This window comes from Neofelis nebulosa, chromosome 17 (genome assembly GCF_028018385.1).
Source record: "Neofelis nebulosa isolate mNeoNeb1 chromosome 17, mNeoNeb1.pri, whole genome shotgun sequence".
Lineage (NCBI taxonomy): Eukaryota > Metazoa > Chordata > Mammalia > Carnivora > Felidae > Neofelis > Neofelis nebulosa.
The window spans coordinates 48092130-48105166 of NC_080798.1; the positions used below are offsets into that span (position 1 = coordinate 48092130).

Here is a 13037-nt window from a genome sequence, read left to right on the forward strand (position 1 = left end):
AGATGAAATTGTGAATATTTTGTTATGTGAATTTTATCTCAATTTGAAAAATATATGTAAAGAACAAGAGATCTATGTTGTGGGGGAGAAATAAGCGTAATGTGTTAGAGTGGTGGTAGAATTATAAATGCTTTTAGTTTGTTCTGATTTTCTCCAGTACACATGTATTATATTTCAAATGGGGGTGGTGATGGAATAAAAGCATTTAGGAAAGAAATGTCTTCTTTCTTGACAAAATCTGTGTGCTTTGGAAACAATACCCTGTTCTCATTGTGTTGGCAGCTATGCAAAAGTATACATCCGTCTATACAATGTTTAACTACCATTAAGTAAAACAAAGAAGCCATGTGCCTTTTGCCATGGGGTGCCAAATAGCAGAACTGATGCAACTCTTTCTTCCTTCTCTGTGCCTTTGCATGTTGTAGACAAGGCTGTGTACTTGCATTTTGCAACAGAGCAGCCCTGAATATCTAGCTCAGGGTGCAGGGCTTCCAGCTTTCGAATTTGAAATTCGCTATGACCTGGCTGGTTTCCTGCCCTTGCCTTGTGCTTCTGCTGCTCCGCCCTAAGATGAGGTGGTGAACACTTACTTGCTTCACTGGGGTGGGAAAGGGAATGTGTTAGATAAGTTCTTCAAAGCACTAAGAGATGAAAGGTCCAGAAGAATAAAAGGTAATTCACCCCCCACTGGAGACTCCAATCACCTAAAAGTAAATGGAGAAGAAAGAACTTATGTAACAACTCTTTGTCTTCCAATAAATAAACAGATAGGATCTGAGCAGATGGAGTCCCAGAGGCTTCTTTTAACCCTTGAGTGGATGGTCTTTTTTTATAGGCTCACCCGAATGCTGAGGTTTCTGCTGTGCTTGCTTAGCAAGGTTGTTTGTTTAGACTTCACCTGACATATTATTCTCCCCACAACTTCCTAGCAGGTAAATGAAGGAGAATTCACAGTACAGGATAACGTTCCACAGGTTTTAGTTGCCTTGAAGACGCTACTACTATCTTTTAAGGTATTTGTTGAGTGAAACTTAATTTGTTTCAACTGCCCATTTGTTGTGACTGAAGAAGAACCTTGTGAACAAGGAAAGGAGTGCAGGATGCAGGAAGTAAATAAACATGTTGCATAACAAATTGTGCAACTATTCCTTCAGTGAATAGTGAATTCCTTCACTAATTCCTTCAGTGTTTTGAAAATCTATAAAATGATGTACCTATGTATCTATCTTGTATCCATCTATGTATCTATCCTCTATCTACCTACCTATTAATCTGTCTTGGTGAATGGATAGAAATGGCCAAATCATTATGTAACACTGCCTACCCCTGGGGAGAGTGTATGGACTCTGGGGATAGTGAAAATGAAGTGTGTAGATAGCAAGGTGCAAGGAAGGACTCTTCACTTTTTACTTTACACATGTCTGTACTGTTAACATTTTAATAGGTTATTTGTATCAAAAGAGATTTAATAAAAATTGCCAACTGTAATCCTAACAAGCCCTCTGACAGTCCTCTCAATTGTCTCACAAAGTGCCCAGAAAGAGTTAACACAGAGAATTCCAGAGGTTTGAAGTGAGGACAAACTCCTGGTATGGTGGGGGGGGGGGGGCGGGGGTGGTGGTGGAGGAAGAGTTAGAGGTGAGAAGCAGCAAGTGAGGAAGGGGAGGGAAAGGAGGGCTGGCCACCCAGTTCTCACCCTAGCCAATAGCAGGAAAGTTCCAGGCCCAACGCCCATTTGTGCAAACTATTTCAGGAGTTAAGAATTGCATCTGAGGCCATTGTCACTGTGACCTGTCAAAGAAGGACTAAGAGCTTCCAGGTTTGGCTACTGGGAGGGCAGTTTCTCCTGTAGTTGGAAGGTAAAATCTCAAGCCTCAGCTAATGTGGTGGTAATTGGGATGTGTGCTTTCTTCTTTATGGTGTATTGACTTCTTTTTTCTACAGGATACTAAGGTGCTCGTGGATAGGGCTTTATTTTTACTAATGACAAAATATTAACACTAAATTTCTAACAGTGTGGAATGGTCCTTCCTGGTTCTTGCAGAGGGCAAGACAGTCTATTGAAGCATTAGGGAGACACTTGGATAGGCTTTGCATGGAAAAGAGGCAACACATAGATATGCTTTGTTTCATGATTTTCATGTCAGTTCCCCTCAGTCTCACTGAGAGCAGTTAAACTTTCAATGACATTATGGTTGCATGTAGTCTCACAGTAGATAAGTATTCAGTGCATGGTCTTTGCTAACATTATAAAATGGGTTCTTGCTTTATATTCCATCTCAGCAAAAAGTCTTAAAACTCCCCTTATTCGCAAAGCCTGAAAAATGTGGCCAAACAAAGCAGTTTGGAAAGACATCTAACAAAATCACGCTTATGTTTAGGTTCAAATATAGGCCGCCAAGATGCTGCTCTGTTCTTAGTGTCACAAGGACCTCCTTTTCCCCATAGGCTTTACTAGTGATGGACCCATATGTGATTCAGATGAACAGCAACAGCAACCTTCCCTCAGTTCTGGATGTGCACGTCAACCTTGGTGGGAGAAGCTCCGTGCCGGGAAAAATCAAAGGCAGGAAGGCCAGATGGTCCGTGAGGCCCTCAGACATGTCCAACAAAACTTTCAATCCCATCCGGGCCATTGTGGACAGCATGAAGGTGAAGCCTAATCCAAACAAAACCATGATTGCTCTGTCAATTGGTGAGTTGGGGACTCTCAGGTGAGGGGCAGATCTCATCGCTGTTAGCCCCATCCTCACAACTGCTTGGAGAAGATGGGAGTAGAGAGGGAGTCTGAGCACTGGGCATGGAAGAGTAACCTCTTGGGGCTCTTTTTTTCTCTTCCATGAAAAGGGGACCCTACTGTGTTTGGAAACCTGCCTACAGACCCTGAAGTCACCCAAGCAATGAAAGATGCTCTAGACTCGGGAAAGTATAATGGCTATGCCCCCTCCATTGGTAAGCTTCTCCTGAGACTCTGTCTGGTGGCGTCCAAATTGTTAGTACTTTTCTATTAGGAGTAAGTTTCCAGCAGTTCTCTTTGCTTCCCTGATTCATAGATCCTAAGGAGAGGCTAAGATAAAATAGCCATTTGGATTTGGGGACGAGGATCTCAGAATGCTTGAACACAGCCAGCAGGGTTCAGCTCCTTTCCTGGCTTCCTCTGGCCCACTGGCTCTGCCTCTTTTGTTCTGTTCACGTACTTATTTCTCAACCAACATTGCTAATTTTCATATGAAGGCCTTGGATTTTGCAGGTGCCTGTTTACTTAGCCTCTAGGTCCTACATTAATTTACTTATTTGCACTATGTAGATAGCTTCTTGGCTTCATTTCTTTTTCTCTACACATTCAACCCTTATTTTAACTATGGTCAAATATCACCGTGTGGTTGAATGTTCTGATTACATTCAACTGCATTTATAACTGTTTCAGCTTAAATAAAGAGATAAAAATGAAGTAGAATACAAAGAATGGGCTGTCCCATTGAAGAAGAGGTTATTTCTGACAGAAAGAAGTTATTCTTATTGAGATGTTTTTACAGTAGGAGTTTCAGGTGTACAGCTGTATAATACAACTGTATACGCTGCAAAGTGATCACCACAAGTCTGGTTACTGCTCATCACCATACGGTTGGCCCCTTTACCCCTTTTTGCCCATCCCTATTCTTATTTAGGTTTAACTGTCTCCATCTACTAACCATTTCCACATTAAATGTCTGATAAAATAAGTGACCCTTTGACTTTGTTTCAATGTTGCACACACACCCCCCCAGTCTCCATATGTACCTAGCAACATATTATTTTCCTTTTTAAAACTTATTTATATTGTTTTATTTGAATATAGTTGATACACAATGTTACATTAGTTTCAAGTGTAGACAGTGGTTCAACATCTCTGTACGTTATGTTTGCTCACCCCAAGGGTAGCTGCCGTCTGTCACCATACAACATTAGTACAGTACCATTGACTGTATTCCCTATGCTGCGCCTTTTATTCTCATGACCTACTCATTCTATAACCGGAAGCTGTATCTCCCTCTCGCCTTCACCCATTTTGCCCATCTTCCTAGCCCCTTCCCTCTGGAAGGCATCAGTTTGTTCTCTGTATTTATAGTTCTGATTCTGCTTTTTTTCTTTGTTCATTTGTTTGCTGGTTTTTTAGATTCCACAATGAGTGAAATCATATGGAATGTGTCTTTCTCAGTCTAACTTATCTCACCTGGCATGATACCCCCTAGGTCCATCCATGTTGCTGCAAATGACAAGATATAGTGACATATTTCTAATGTAGGATGCAAATCCAGTTTTGTGCTAAAATAGAATTTTAAAAACACTTCAAAGAGCCTGAGGGACGTAATTTTTAGGTTGATTGTTTATGTTTTATAAAGTTTCATACAACAAAAATCAACAAAAGAAGACCAAAAATTAGATTATAAAACAAGTTTATAACTTTTATACCCAAAGTATTAGGGAACAGATTCAACCTGAAAAACCAAAAACAGTTCTCCACTTCACAAATATTCAAACAATATGAACATTTCATGCCAAAGGAAATACAGGCCATAACATTTATCTAGGAAAATTCTCTTCCTTATTAGTAATTAAGGAAGTGCTGATTTATATAACTTCAAGACATTTATCTCTAACTGTTAAGTGGAACATTATGAAATATTGTATCTGGACTTTATAATTGAATGGAGTCTTCTTAAAAACAATTTCGCAAACCAATTTGCATGATGCTGTCCCTACGTCAAACTTGTAAGCCAACATTTGGAAATATTGTATAAGAATTGAATTTAAAAGAAAAACTTGTGCAAAACCACTAATAGGTATATGATATAATGTAAAAAACTTAAAAGGGACCCAATGTATTACATGCATTGATTACAACTCTTCAAAATATATAGTCCTGGAAGGGATTTAGGAAAAATCTAAATATTGTTTTTTATGAAAAATAAAACATAATCATAGTAATCAAGATGGTGCAGAGTATTTTATACTTTGGAAAGTTCTCCTTGTTATTATTTACACATGTGAGATTATTATAAAATTGTAACACATAACTCCTTTATCTATAGTGGCTGAGAGCTAAACTGAACAGTTTGTGCTCTAAGCAGGGGCAGGAGTTAGCCTGAGGTCCTTTTGATTCTAGGGCATAGTGGTCAGTTGCCAGATGCAAACTTTCAGCTTCTTCCTTCCGGCTCTTTCAGGCTACTTATCCAGTCGTGAGGATATTGCTTCTTATTACCACCGGCCCGAGGCACCCCTGGAAGCTAAGGTAGGGCTTAACCAAGGTAACAGCTCTGAAGTAATACTGGGCAAACTATACCATTTTCCTTGTCTCTGTTCCACAAGGAATAACAGTTTCGGGAAACAAAAGGCATGAAGAATTTCCCTTTAGTAATTTGAGAACTTCTCATAGAGTGAGGCCACTTAATCCCTGAGTATATTTAATGCCATTAGAGTATGATGATAATGTTGAATATAATTTATGTGGTGTTCTGTCTTGAGGCTCAAAGGATTCAGAGGTTCCCCTACATTTGATTCTCTGCAAAAGAACTTTAAAAAACAATAATTCATAACACCAAAAAAGTAACATTTTTTATTTTACCAATAAGATCTTTCTTAAATTTCTTTCTTAAATTTGTAGCTTCCATCATTCACTTCCCCACTCAGATGGGGGGGCTCCTGGGTGGCTCATTTGGTTAAGCATCCAACTTTGGCTCAGGTTGTGATCTCATGGTTCATGAGTTCAAGCCCCTTGTCAGGTTCTGTGCAGACAACTCAGAGCCTGAAGCCTACTTCAGATTTTCTCTCTCTCTTTCTCTCTCTCTGTCCTCTCCCGTTCACCCTCTGTCTCTATCTCTCAAAAACGAATAAACATTAAAAAAAAAAAAAGCTCACTCAGATGGGAAGATTGAGGTACTATGGAATATTCAATCGATGGCAGGGCCACAAGTTTAAATGCCACTCTCCCTCTGTCGTCTACTGTGTGTGTTGATATTTCTTAACATAAGAGGTGCCCTCAGTCTGTATTTCAGAGAAGAATCAGGCTTCAAATTTCTGGTCGAAGGTAAACAAATAACCAAGTGAAAAAGTCCAAGGTCATAATGATCTCTCATGGAAGTCTGCTGAGTCATAGCTGACATTTACTTGTTAAAGTGATTTACTTCTTTTAAGTGGTCAATATTTTCAACATTTAGATATGGACATATATAAGCATTTTTCTCCAATTTTGGCTTAGTACAGTCCTTACTACTTTACTTAGAGCTTGTAAAAGTAAGTTTATTATTGCTCCCCACTCACCTATCTGACAATGTCTTTTCTCCCACTGCTGTTGGAACCCCTAACAAAATGTACCTTTTATTTCTTCACAGGATGTCATTCTGACTAGTGGCTGCAGTCAGGCTATTGAACTTTGTTTAGCTGTGTTGGCCAACCCAGGACAAAACATCCTAGTTCCAAGACCCGGTTTCTCTCTTTATAGGACTTTGGCTGAATCAATGGGAATTGAGGTCAAACTCTACAATTTATTGGTAAACAACTTTTTAATTTTAGACCCCAGTGTTGAATTATGGCTTTGTAAAAATATATGATAATTGTCTTAGCACAGAAAGATTTGGAAGTGGGTGGTGGAGGCCACAAACACATTTTATTATTTAGAATATACTGTTAAGTGAATATTCCCCCTCAAGTTTTCAGAACCATCTTAGTCTCACCCTTTCTTCCTCCCCAGCCAGAAAAGTCTTGGGAAATTGACTTGAAACAACTGGAATCTCTAATTGATGAAAAGACAGCTTGTCTCATTGTTAATAATCCATCAAACCCCTGTGGGTCAGTGTATAGTAAAAGTCATCTCCAGAAAATTCTGGCTGGTAAGTCCATCAGACTTCATTTGACAGGAGAAGATATGGGGATAGGATCCTTGAGCTGTTTTCCTGGAATGAGAAGAGGGTTAGTTCCGAGCTGAGGATGGGGGTGGGGGAGCTCTACTGGGGTCTCCAATGAATAGTGTGCCCCTGGAGCAGTAGACCTCACCTACAAGGAGAAAAAGGCAGCACTTGCCTCTTCACTATTCCAATATGTGGAAGAGCAGGTTTGAAATATCTGGTTAATTAAATGGTATATTTAGCCTCTGTATCCTGGAAGAGTATAAGAATTTATAGTTCTTAAATTGGAAAACAAAACACATAAATATGAAATGCAAAATATAATAAGTCCAGGTGAATATTAATTGCTAAGGCAATTCACATTAAAAAGGATTTCAGCCTGGGGGCCCCTGGATGGCTCAGTTGGTTAAGCATTCGACTCTTGATCTCAGCTCACGTCTTGATCTCAGAGTCGTGGGTTCAAGCCCCATGTTGAGCTCCATACTGGGCATGAAGCCTACTTAACAACAACAACAACAACAACAACAACAATGATTTCAGCCTGTTTTTCTTATTTTTAGTGGCTGCAAGGCAGTGTGTCCCCATCTTAGCTGATGAGATCTATGGAGACATGGTAAGTCTTGGGCAGGATCTATCACTACAATAATCTCAATTCCAAATTACTTCATGGGACCTTTAAAGGTGGCATCAAAAACACCAGAAGTAATTCCTAATCATTTCAGTACAGCATATCAGTATCCCTGCACTCTTAAAAGTACATATAGATTCTACAATCTCTTAGCCAGTTTTCTGAAGTCCAAAAAGCTATAAAAATCTGAAGATTTTTGAAATTCCTTTGGTGGAAAAACCTGGCTTGACTTGATGTAAAGATATTTGTAGATTTTCTATGTATCTCACTTATATATGTATATATATATTTGTCAAGAATGTAAGGAAAGGGAAAGAAATGTTAATGTGCTTGATTAGGAGTGCCGTCCCACACTGCTTTGGGGGTGTTACATAATATATGATCCAGGTAAACTTCTCAAAAATCCAAACAATCCTACATTCTGCAACAAATATGGGCCCAAGAATCTCAGGTAAAGGGTTGTGGACCCCTATTATATTTTTAAATGTCTAATTCCAACAAGCATTCATTCCCCAGAGCAAGCTTTGTTGAGTTGTATCTATTCCTGGGCCAGGATCAGTATCCTCATCGTAGGCTTCCTTTAATCCAGACCAGATGTCAGGTTATATGTCTCTGTATAGTCTCCTTTGAAGCCTCCTAGGCTCCCAGTTATGCTTTAGGGTAGGATGAGCGCATAAATCCAAGGCCCTGTTCCTAGTTATACAAGGTAAAGACTGGAAGGCATGGGATTTGGAGGAAAGTAAGCCAGAAGACAACTGCAAGGATCTCTTCTCCTCAGGTGTTTTCGGGTTCCAAATTTGAGCCTCTGGCCACCCTCAGCAGCAACGTCCCCATCCTGTCCTGTGGAGGGCTGGCCAAGCGTTGGCTGGTTCCTGGCTGGAGGTTGGGCTGGATCCTCATCCATGACCGAAGAGACATTTTTGGCAATGAGGTAAGAGCAATGAGGTGACACAGTATGTCTAATTTAGGATATATATGTGTATTTAATTTGCATGCACAGTGGTTGGGTGGTGATTTTTTTGTTGTTTTAGTGTTGTTTTTTCTTCTTTCTTCTTGGCCCTGTAGTTCTGGGTGCCAAAAGATGCTGGGTAAAGACGGTACTTAGTTATTCCTCTCCAAAACTCAGTTTTCTTGTACCTGGTTCTATGAAGAAGTTCCATCTGCTTCTAATTTTAGGACCACAAATAAGGAAACAATAGCTATAATGATACCTGATTTTGTTTGCAGGCTTACAATATGCCAGCACTTGATATACATTATTTTACTGTAATCCTCCCAGCAACTCTAGGAGGCCATAGTATTATCTCCTTTTTACGGTTGAGAAAACTGAAGCACTGAGACATTGTACAATTTGCTGAGTCACGCAGCATGTGCGTGACAGAGCTGGGCTACAAACCCCAGTGGTCTGATCTAAGAGTGCCAGTAGGCACGCACCATCACTTCTCCAGAGACTACAAACCTGATGGAAAGAATAGCCAGAACCAGAATCCCCAAAACTGGAATGCTTAAGGAAGGCTAAATAATATGTTTGCGGGTTGGGGGGGGGGTTTAGATCCGAGATGGGTTGGTGAAACTGAGTCAGCGGATCCTGGGACCCTGCACCATTGTCCAGGGAGCTCTGAAAAGCATCCTACATCGCACCCCTCAGGACTTCTACCACAACACTCTGAGCTTCTTGAAGGTAAGGGCAGCCCGTAGCCTTTTACTTTGGGAGTGAGGAAATGCCGCCAGTGGAGTTAGGAATAACATGTCCTCGTTTCTGGAGCGGTGTGCCATTATGGGGCCTCCAAATCAGGAGATGGCATCAGTGTAACTATCCACCCTTCCATGTCTCTCATTCCTGGCACTCACTCTGCTCCTGGCCAAAAGTGATAGGATTTTTTTCTCGCCTACTTCCTGTGCCCTTGATGCCAGCAGAGCAAACTTAGGTTCCCTGCCTCCAGTGTGGGCTCTACTTTTAATGACGTGCTTTTCTTTCACTTATATTTTGATTCTTGACATCTTTCTGCCTCCTCTTGTAGTCCAACGTTGATCTTTGCTATGACGCACTAGCTGCCATCCCTGGACTCCGGCCAGTCCGCCCTTCTGGGGCCATGTACCTCATGGTAAGTATGTAGGTGGCAGGCATTTTCTGTAAGGCAAGCAGAAGCTGGTCTGCAGGACTCACAAAGACAACCAGCTAAGCCTCCGGGCCTGTTAGTTTAGGAATCGCCTTGTTCTGAATGTCTGTTCAGGTCACTCTGAGATCTTGACCTGAGCCAAGGTCGACACTTGCCCGACTGAGCCACCCAGGTGCCCCTGTTTCCAGAATAACTTGGGGCATTGGCATTTTGTGGACTGGAGACACTAGTATCTTGTAATTGGTGGGATAGTTCCATGCAGTCAACAATTGCCCGGCTCACAATGTTAATGTTGCCTTTTTAGAGAAACACTGACATTCTATTTCCAGCTTTCACTTATCAACATCCAGGAAGGAATGCTTCAATAAACTAAAATATTAATATAAAGACATCCTGTCTTTCCTATGAAAAATTCCATGGGCTCCTAAGTGTTAGAACTCTTAGTTATCAGTAGTAGAGTTCCAAGATATTTTTTAGAGCAGTCCCTATGTTAGTTTCTGACATGGGGAGTTGGCCTGTTTTCCCTCCTGATAAGTTTGCCTCTCCCTGTAATTGGTATAGGTTGGCATTGAGATGGAACATTTCCCAGAATTTGAGAATGATGTGGAGTTCACAGAGCGGTTAGTTGCTGAGCAGTCAGTCCACTGCCTCCCAGCAACGGTGAGTGTTCATGTCTCTCAGGACATTCCCAACAGTTTCTAGAGCCTCGGGTTGAGTTGGTCTTTAGCCTGCCTTTTTTTCCCCTCAACAAAGTGTATTCTCATTTGATAAGATTCAAACTGATGTGTTTCATGACGTCTATTTAAAATTTGTTTCTCCCTCATCATTATCCCATCCATACCGGGAAGAAACGTTGTGGCTGAACATTTTAAGTGAGGGGAAACAGGCTTGTCCCACAAGTCCCTTTTAAGATGAATTGTTTCTAGACTTAGCACCCCAATGATGGTGTCAACCAAGAAAAGAAGCGGAGCTAAAATAAAACAAAAACATTTATTCGGTGTCTCAGAATTGCAATTTGGGGAACACAGATCTGGGCAGTGACCCAAATAGTGTCCTTCCACCCCCCAGAACAAAAGTCAAGTGTTTTTAAAGACAAAAAGGAATGCTTGTACATGCTATTTATAAAGAATTTTGATTGATTGGTGGCAGAAAACTAATCTTGGCTGAATGTAATTGGTTACTAAGGCTATCACTAAACAAAGTCTCACTGTAGCAAGTCTCAAGACTCTGGCTGAGTCCTTGTGAGATTGGTGGTTTGGCCCAGTTCAAAAGTTCATGGTTTCATGGGTGAAGAGGTGCATAAGATCCATCTCCTTAATGGCCTTCTGGGTCCATTTTAAAACCCCTTGACATAAGCGACCCCATTTTATTTCACCTTTCACAGAGGAACTGAGTCAACTGATAGCTCTGAGTAAATGACATCACTGCTTCTTGCTGATTAGGACCCTGGCCATCGTAGGGTGGTTTAGTACCAGATTCAATTGCTATGAGAATAACAGGCTCTTATTTTTGCAGTGCTTTGAGTACCCGAATTTCTTCCGAGTGGTGATCACAGTCCCCACAGTGATGATGCTGGAGGCCTGTAGCCGGATCCAGGAGTTCTGCGAGCTGCACTATCACTGTGCTGAAGGGAGCCAGGAGGAGTGTGACAAATAGGCCCAAGTCCATTTTCTTGAGTATGTGTCCCATCCGGGGAAGGCTGGACTGGGCCTTGCTGTTCCTCAAGGGGAATCAGGTGCCCCTACTGGGAGAGGGGCCTCAAAAGCATGTCAAGCGTTCAGAATCGCTCCTGCTTTCCCCCAGCTATGTCCACATACACACTCTGAATCCCAGATTGTCCTCACTCTGCTCTGCTGGAGTGACTCACTCATTCATTAATCTGCCCCCTCCTATATGACTTCCTCCTTTTTTATTGAGAATACTAGGTGAACAAAATTTACCAGAAAGCACCAGAGACAAGAAAACTAAAAGCTCATGATAAGAGAAACAAAAGATTGAGAGAATTTGTGCCCCAACCATTTCCTCATACTATAAATAAGAATACACTCTCTCCAGTCAGGTCTGAGGCCTAATTCTGTTACTGCTTCACTTCAGGTATACCTCGCTTTATGCAATAGAACTATAATGAAAGAAGTTGGGGACACATATATTGGTTAATTATTTTCTAAACACATTAGGAAAGTTTGCTAATTTGAAAGATCCCTTACAGAAACATTTTCGTTGATTTTTTTTTAAGAACTGTTGATCTTATGGGGTGCCTGTCTGGCTCAGTTGATAGAGCATGTGACTCTTGATCTTGGGGTCATGAGTTCAAGCCCCACATTGGGTTCAGAGATTATATCAATCAATCAATCAATCAACCAATCAGAATTGTTGATTGTAAAGGTAATCAATGGACTTTCTAAATTTAGATATGTGTGCATCAGGGTTTCTTAAAATGAGGGCACATCTGTATTTAAAAAAAAAAAAGGAGGAATCATCGGACCTTCCAGAAATACTGTGGTGTAAGGGCCAGAAATATTCTCATTTATCATTGTTATGGAATCATTGCTTTTGCTGTAAGGTTGATAATGATTTATTGATATGTATATTATATTATCTTTTCATATGTTTTCTAAGAAACATTTATATTGACAAGATCCTTTATTTTGCCAAGGGCATAAATTATTGTTTTTCTTCTTTTTTTAAAAAATAAATTTTACTAAGTATGCTCTTCTGTGGTTTTTCTCCTCTGTGGGGAATTCCTATCCTATTCATTGCTATTCATTCCTATTCATTGCTCAGTCTGATTGATGCATTACCCACTAGACTTCATTTATTTCCCTGTCCATGTACTGACATTTGGAGTTACTTAAGAAACACTATTCCTAAAATATTTTATTTGGGAGCTCATTTCTGGGTTCCTACTTATAAATAAGACAAACTAAGAAGCAACATTATAAACCTCTGGCCTTTGACTTTACACTTTCAACTTTTTGGAACTCCAACCTCTGGTCCCAAATTCCTATGCTCTACATCTGCTAACCACTCACTGGTGAATGAAACTGAATGGGTTCAGGTGACCCAGGGAATGAGAGGTGTCAGACATCTTTCATTATCCGCCTTTTGTCTGCAAATCCTTTTAGGCACAGTAGACTAATTTTTTTTCTCAAAACTTCCCTTACAGAAGGGAGCATGAAGTTATCTTGCAAGGTTGGGGGCAGGAGTATACCATAATCAGTCTACAGATTACTAAGAGAAATTTTCCTTATCCTGAAGAGGAACTTCAGGTCTCAACCCTGCCAATCACACTGACTTAATTTCCTTTACAAAAATAAACATCAAATGCCCACATTTAGTGAGTTCACGCTAAAATTTACCTTTTAATTTTCTTTGGCAAATCCAAAAGGAACATACAACAATAGC

At 40.5% G+C, this 13037-nt stretch overlaps 1 protein-coding gene across 1 annotated transcript; it reads left to right on the plus strand.

The window, feature by feature from the left end:
- The first annotated feature begins 1727 nt into the window (after positions 1-1727).
- TAT (tyrosine aminotransferase) lies at positions 1728-12340 on the plus strand. Its single transcript, XM_058708832.1, has 12 exons — positions 1728-1859; positions 2449-2695; positions 2848-2952; positions 5205-5272; positions 6372-6530; positions 6731-6869; positions 7445-7497; positions 8291-8443; positions 9065-9193; positions 9534-9617; positions 10194-10292; positions 11148-12340. The coding sequence occupies exons 2-12, from the start codon at positions 2461-2463 to the stop codon at positions 11286-11288; spliced, it is 1365 nt and encodes a 454-aa protein (XP_058564815.1). The 5' UTR covers positions 1728-1859; positions 2449-2460; the 3' UTR covers positions 11289-12340.
- Positions 12341-13037: the final 697 nt, after the last annotated feature.

Bases quoted from the DNA above. Each gene is read 5' to 3' on its own strand.
- TAT (XM_058708832.1), top strand. From the start codon at position 2,461: ATGGACCCATATGTGATTCAGATGAACAGCAACAGCAACCTTCCCTCA. The intron at 7,498-8,290 runs GTAAGTCTTGGG...TCTTCTCCTCAG, and splicing joins ATGAGATCTATGGAGACATG to GTGTTTTCGGGTTCCAAATT. The intron at 9,194-9,533 runs GTAAGGGCAGCC...CTCCTCTTGTAG, and splicing joins ACACTCTGAGCTTCTTGAAG to TCCAACGTTGATCTTTGCTA.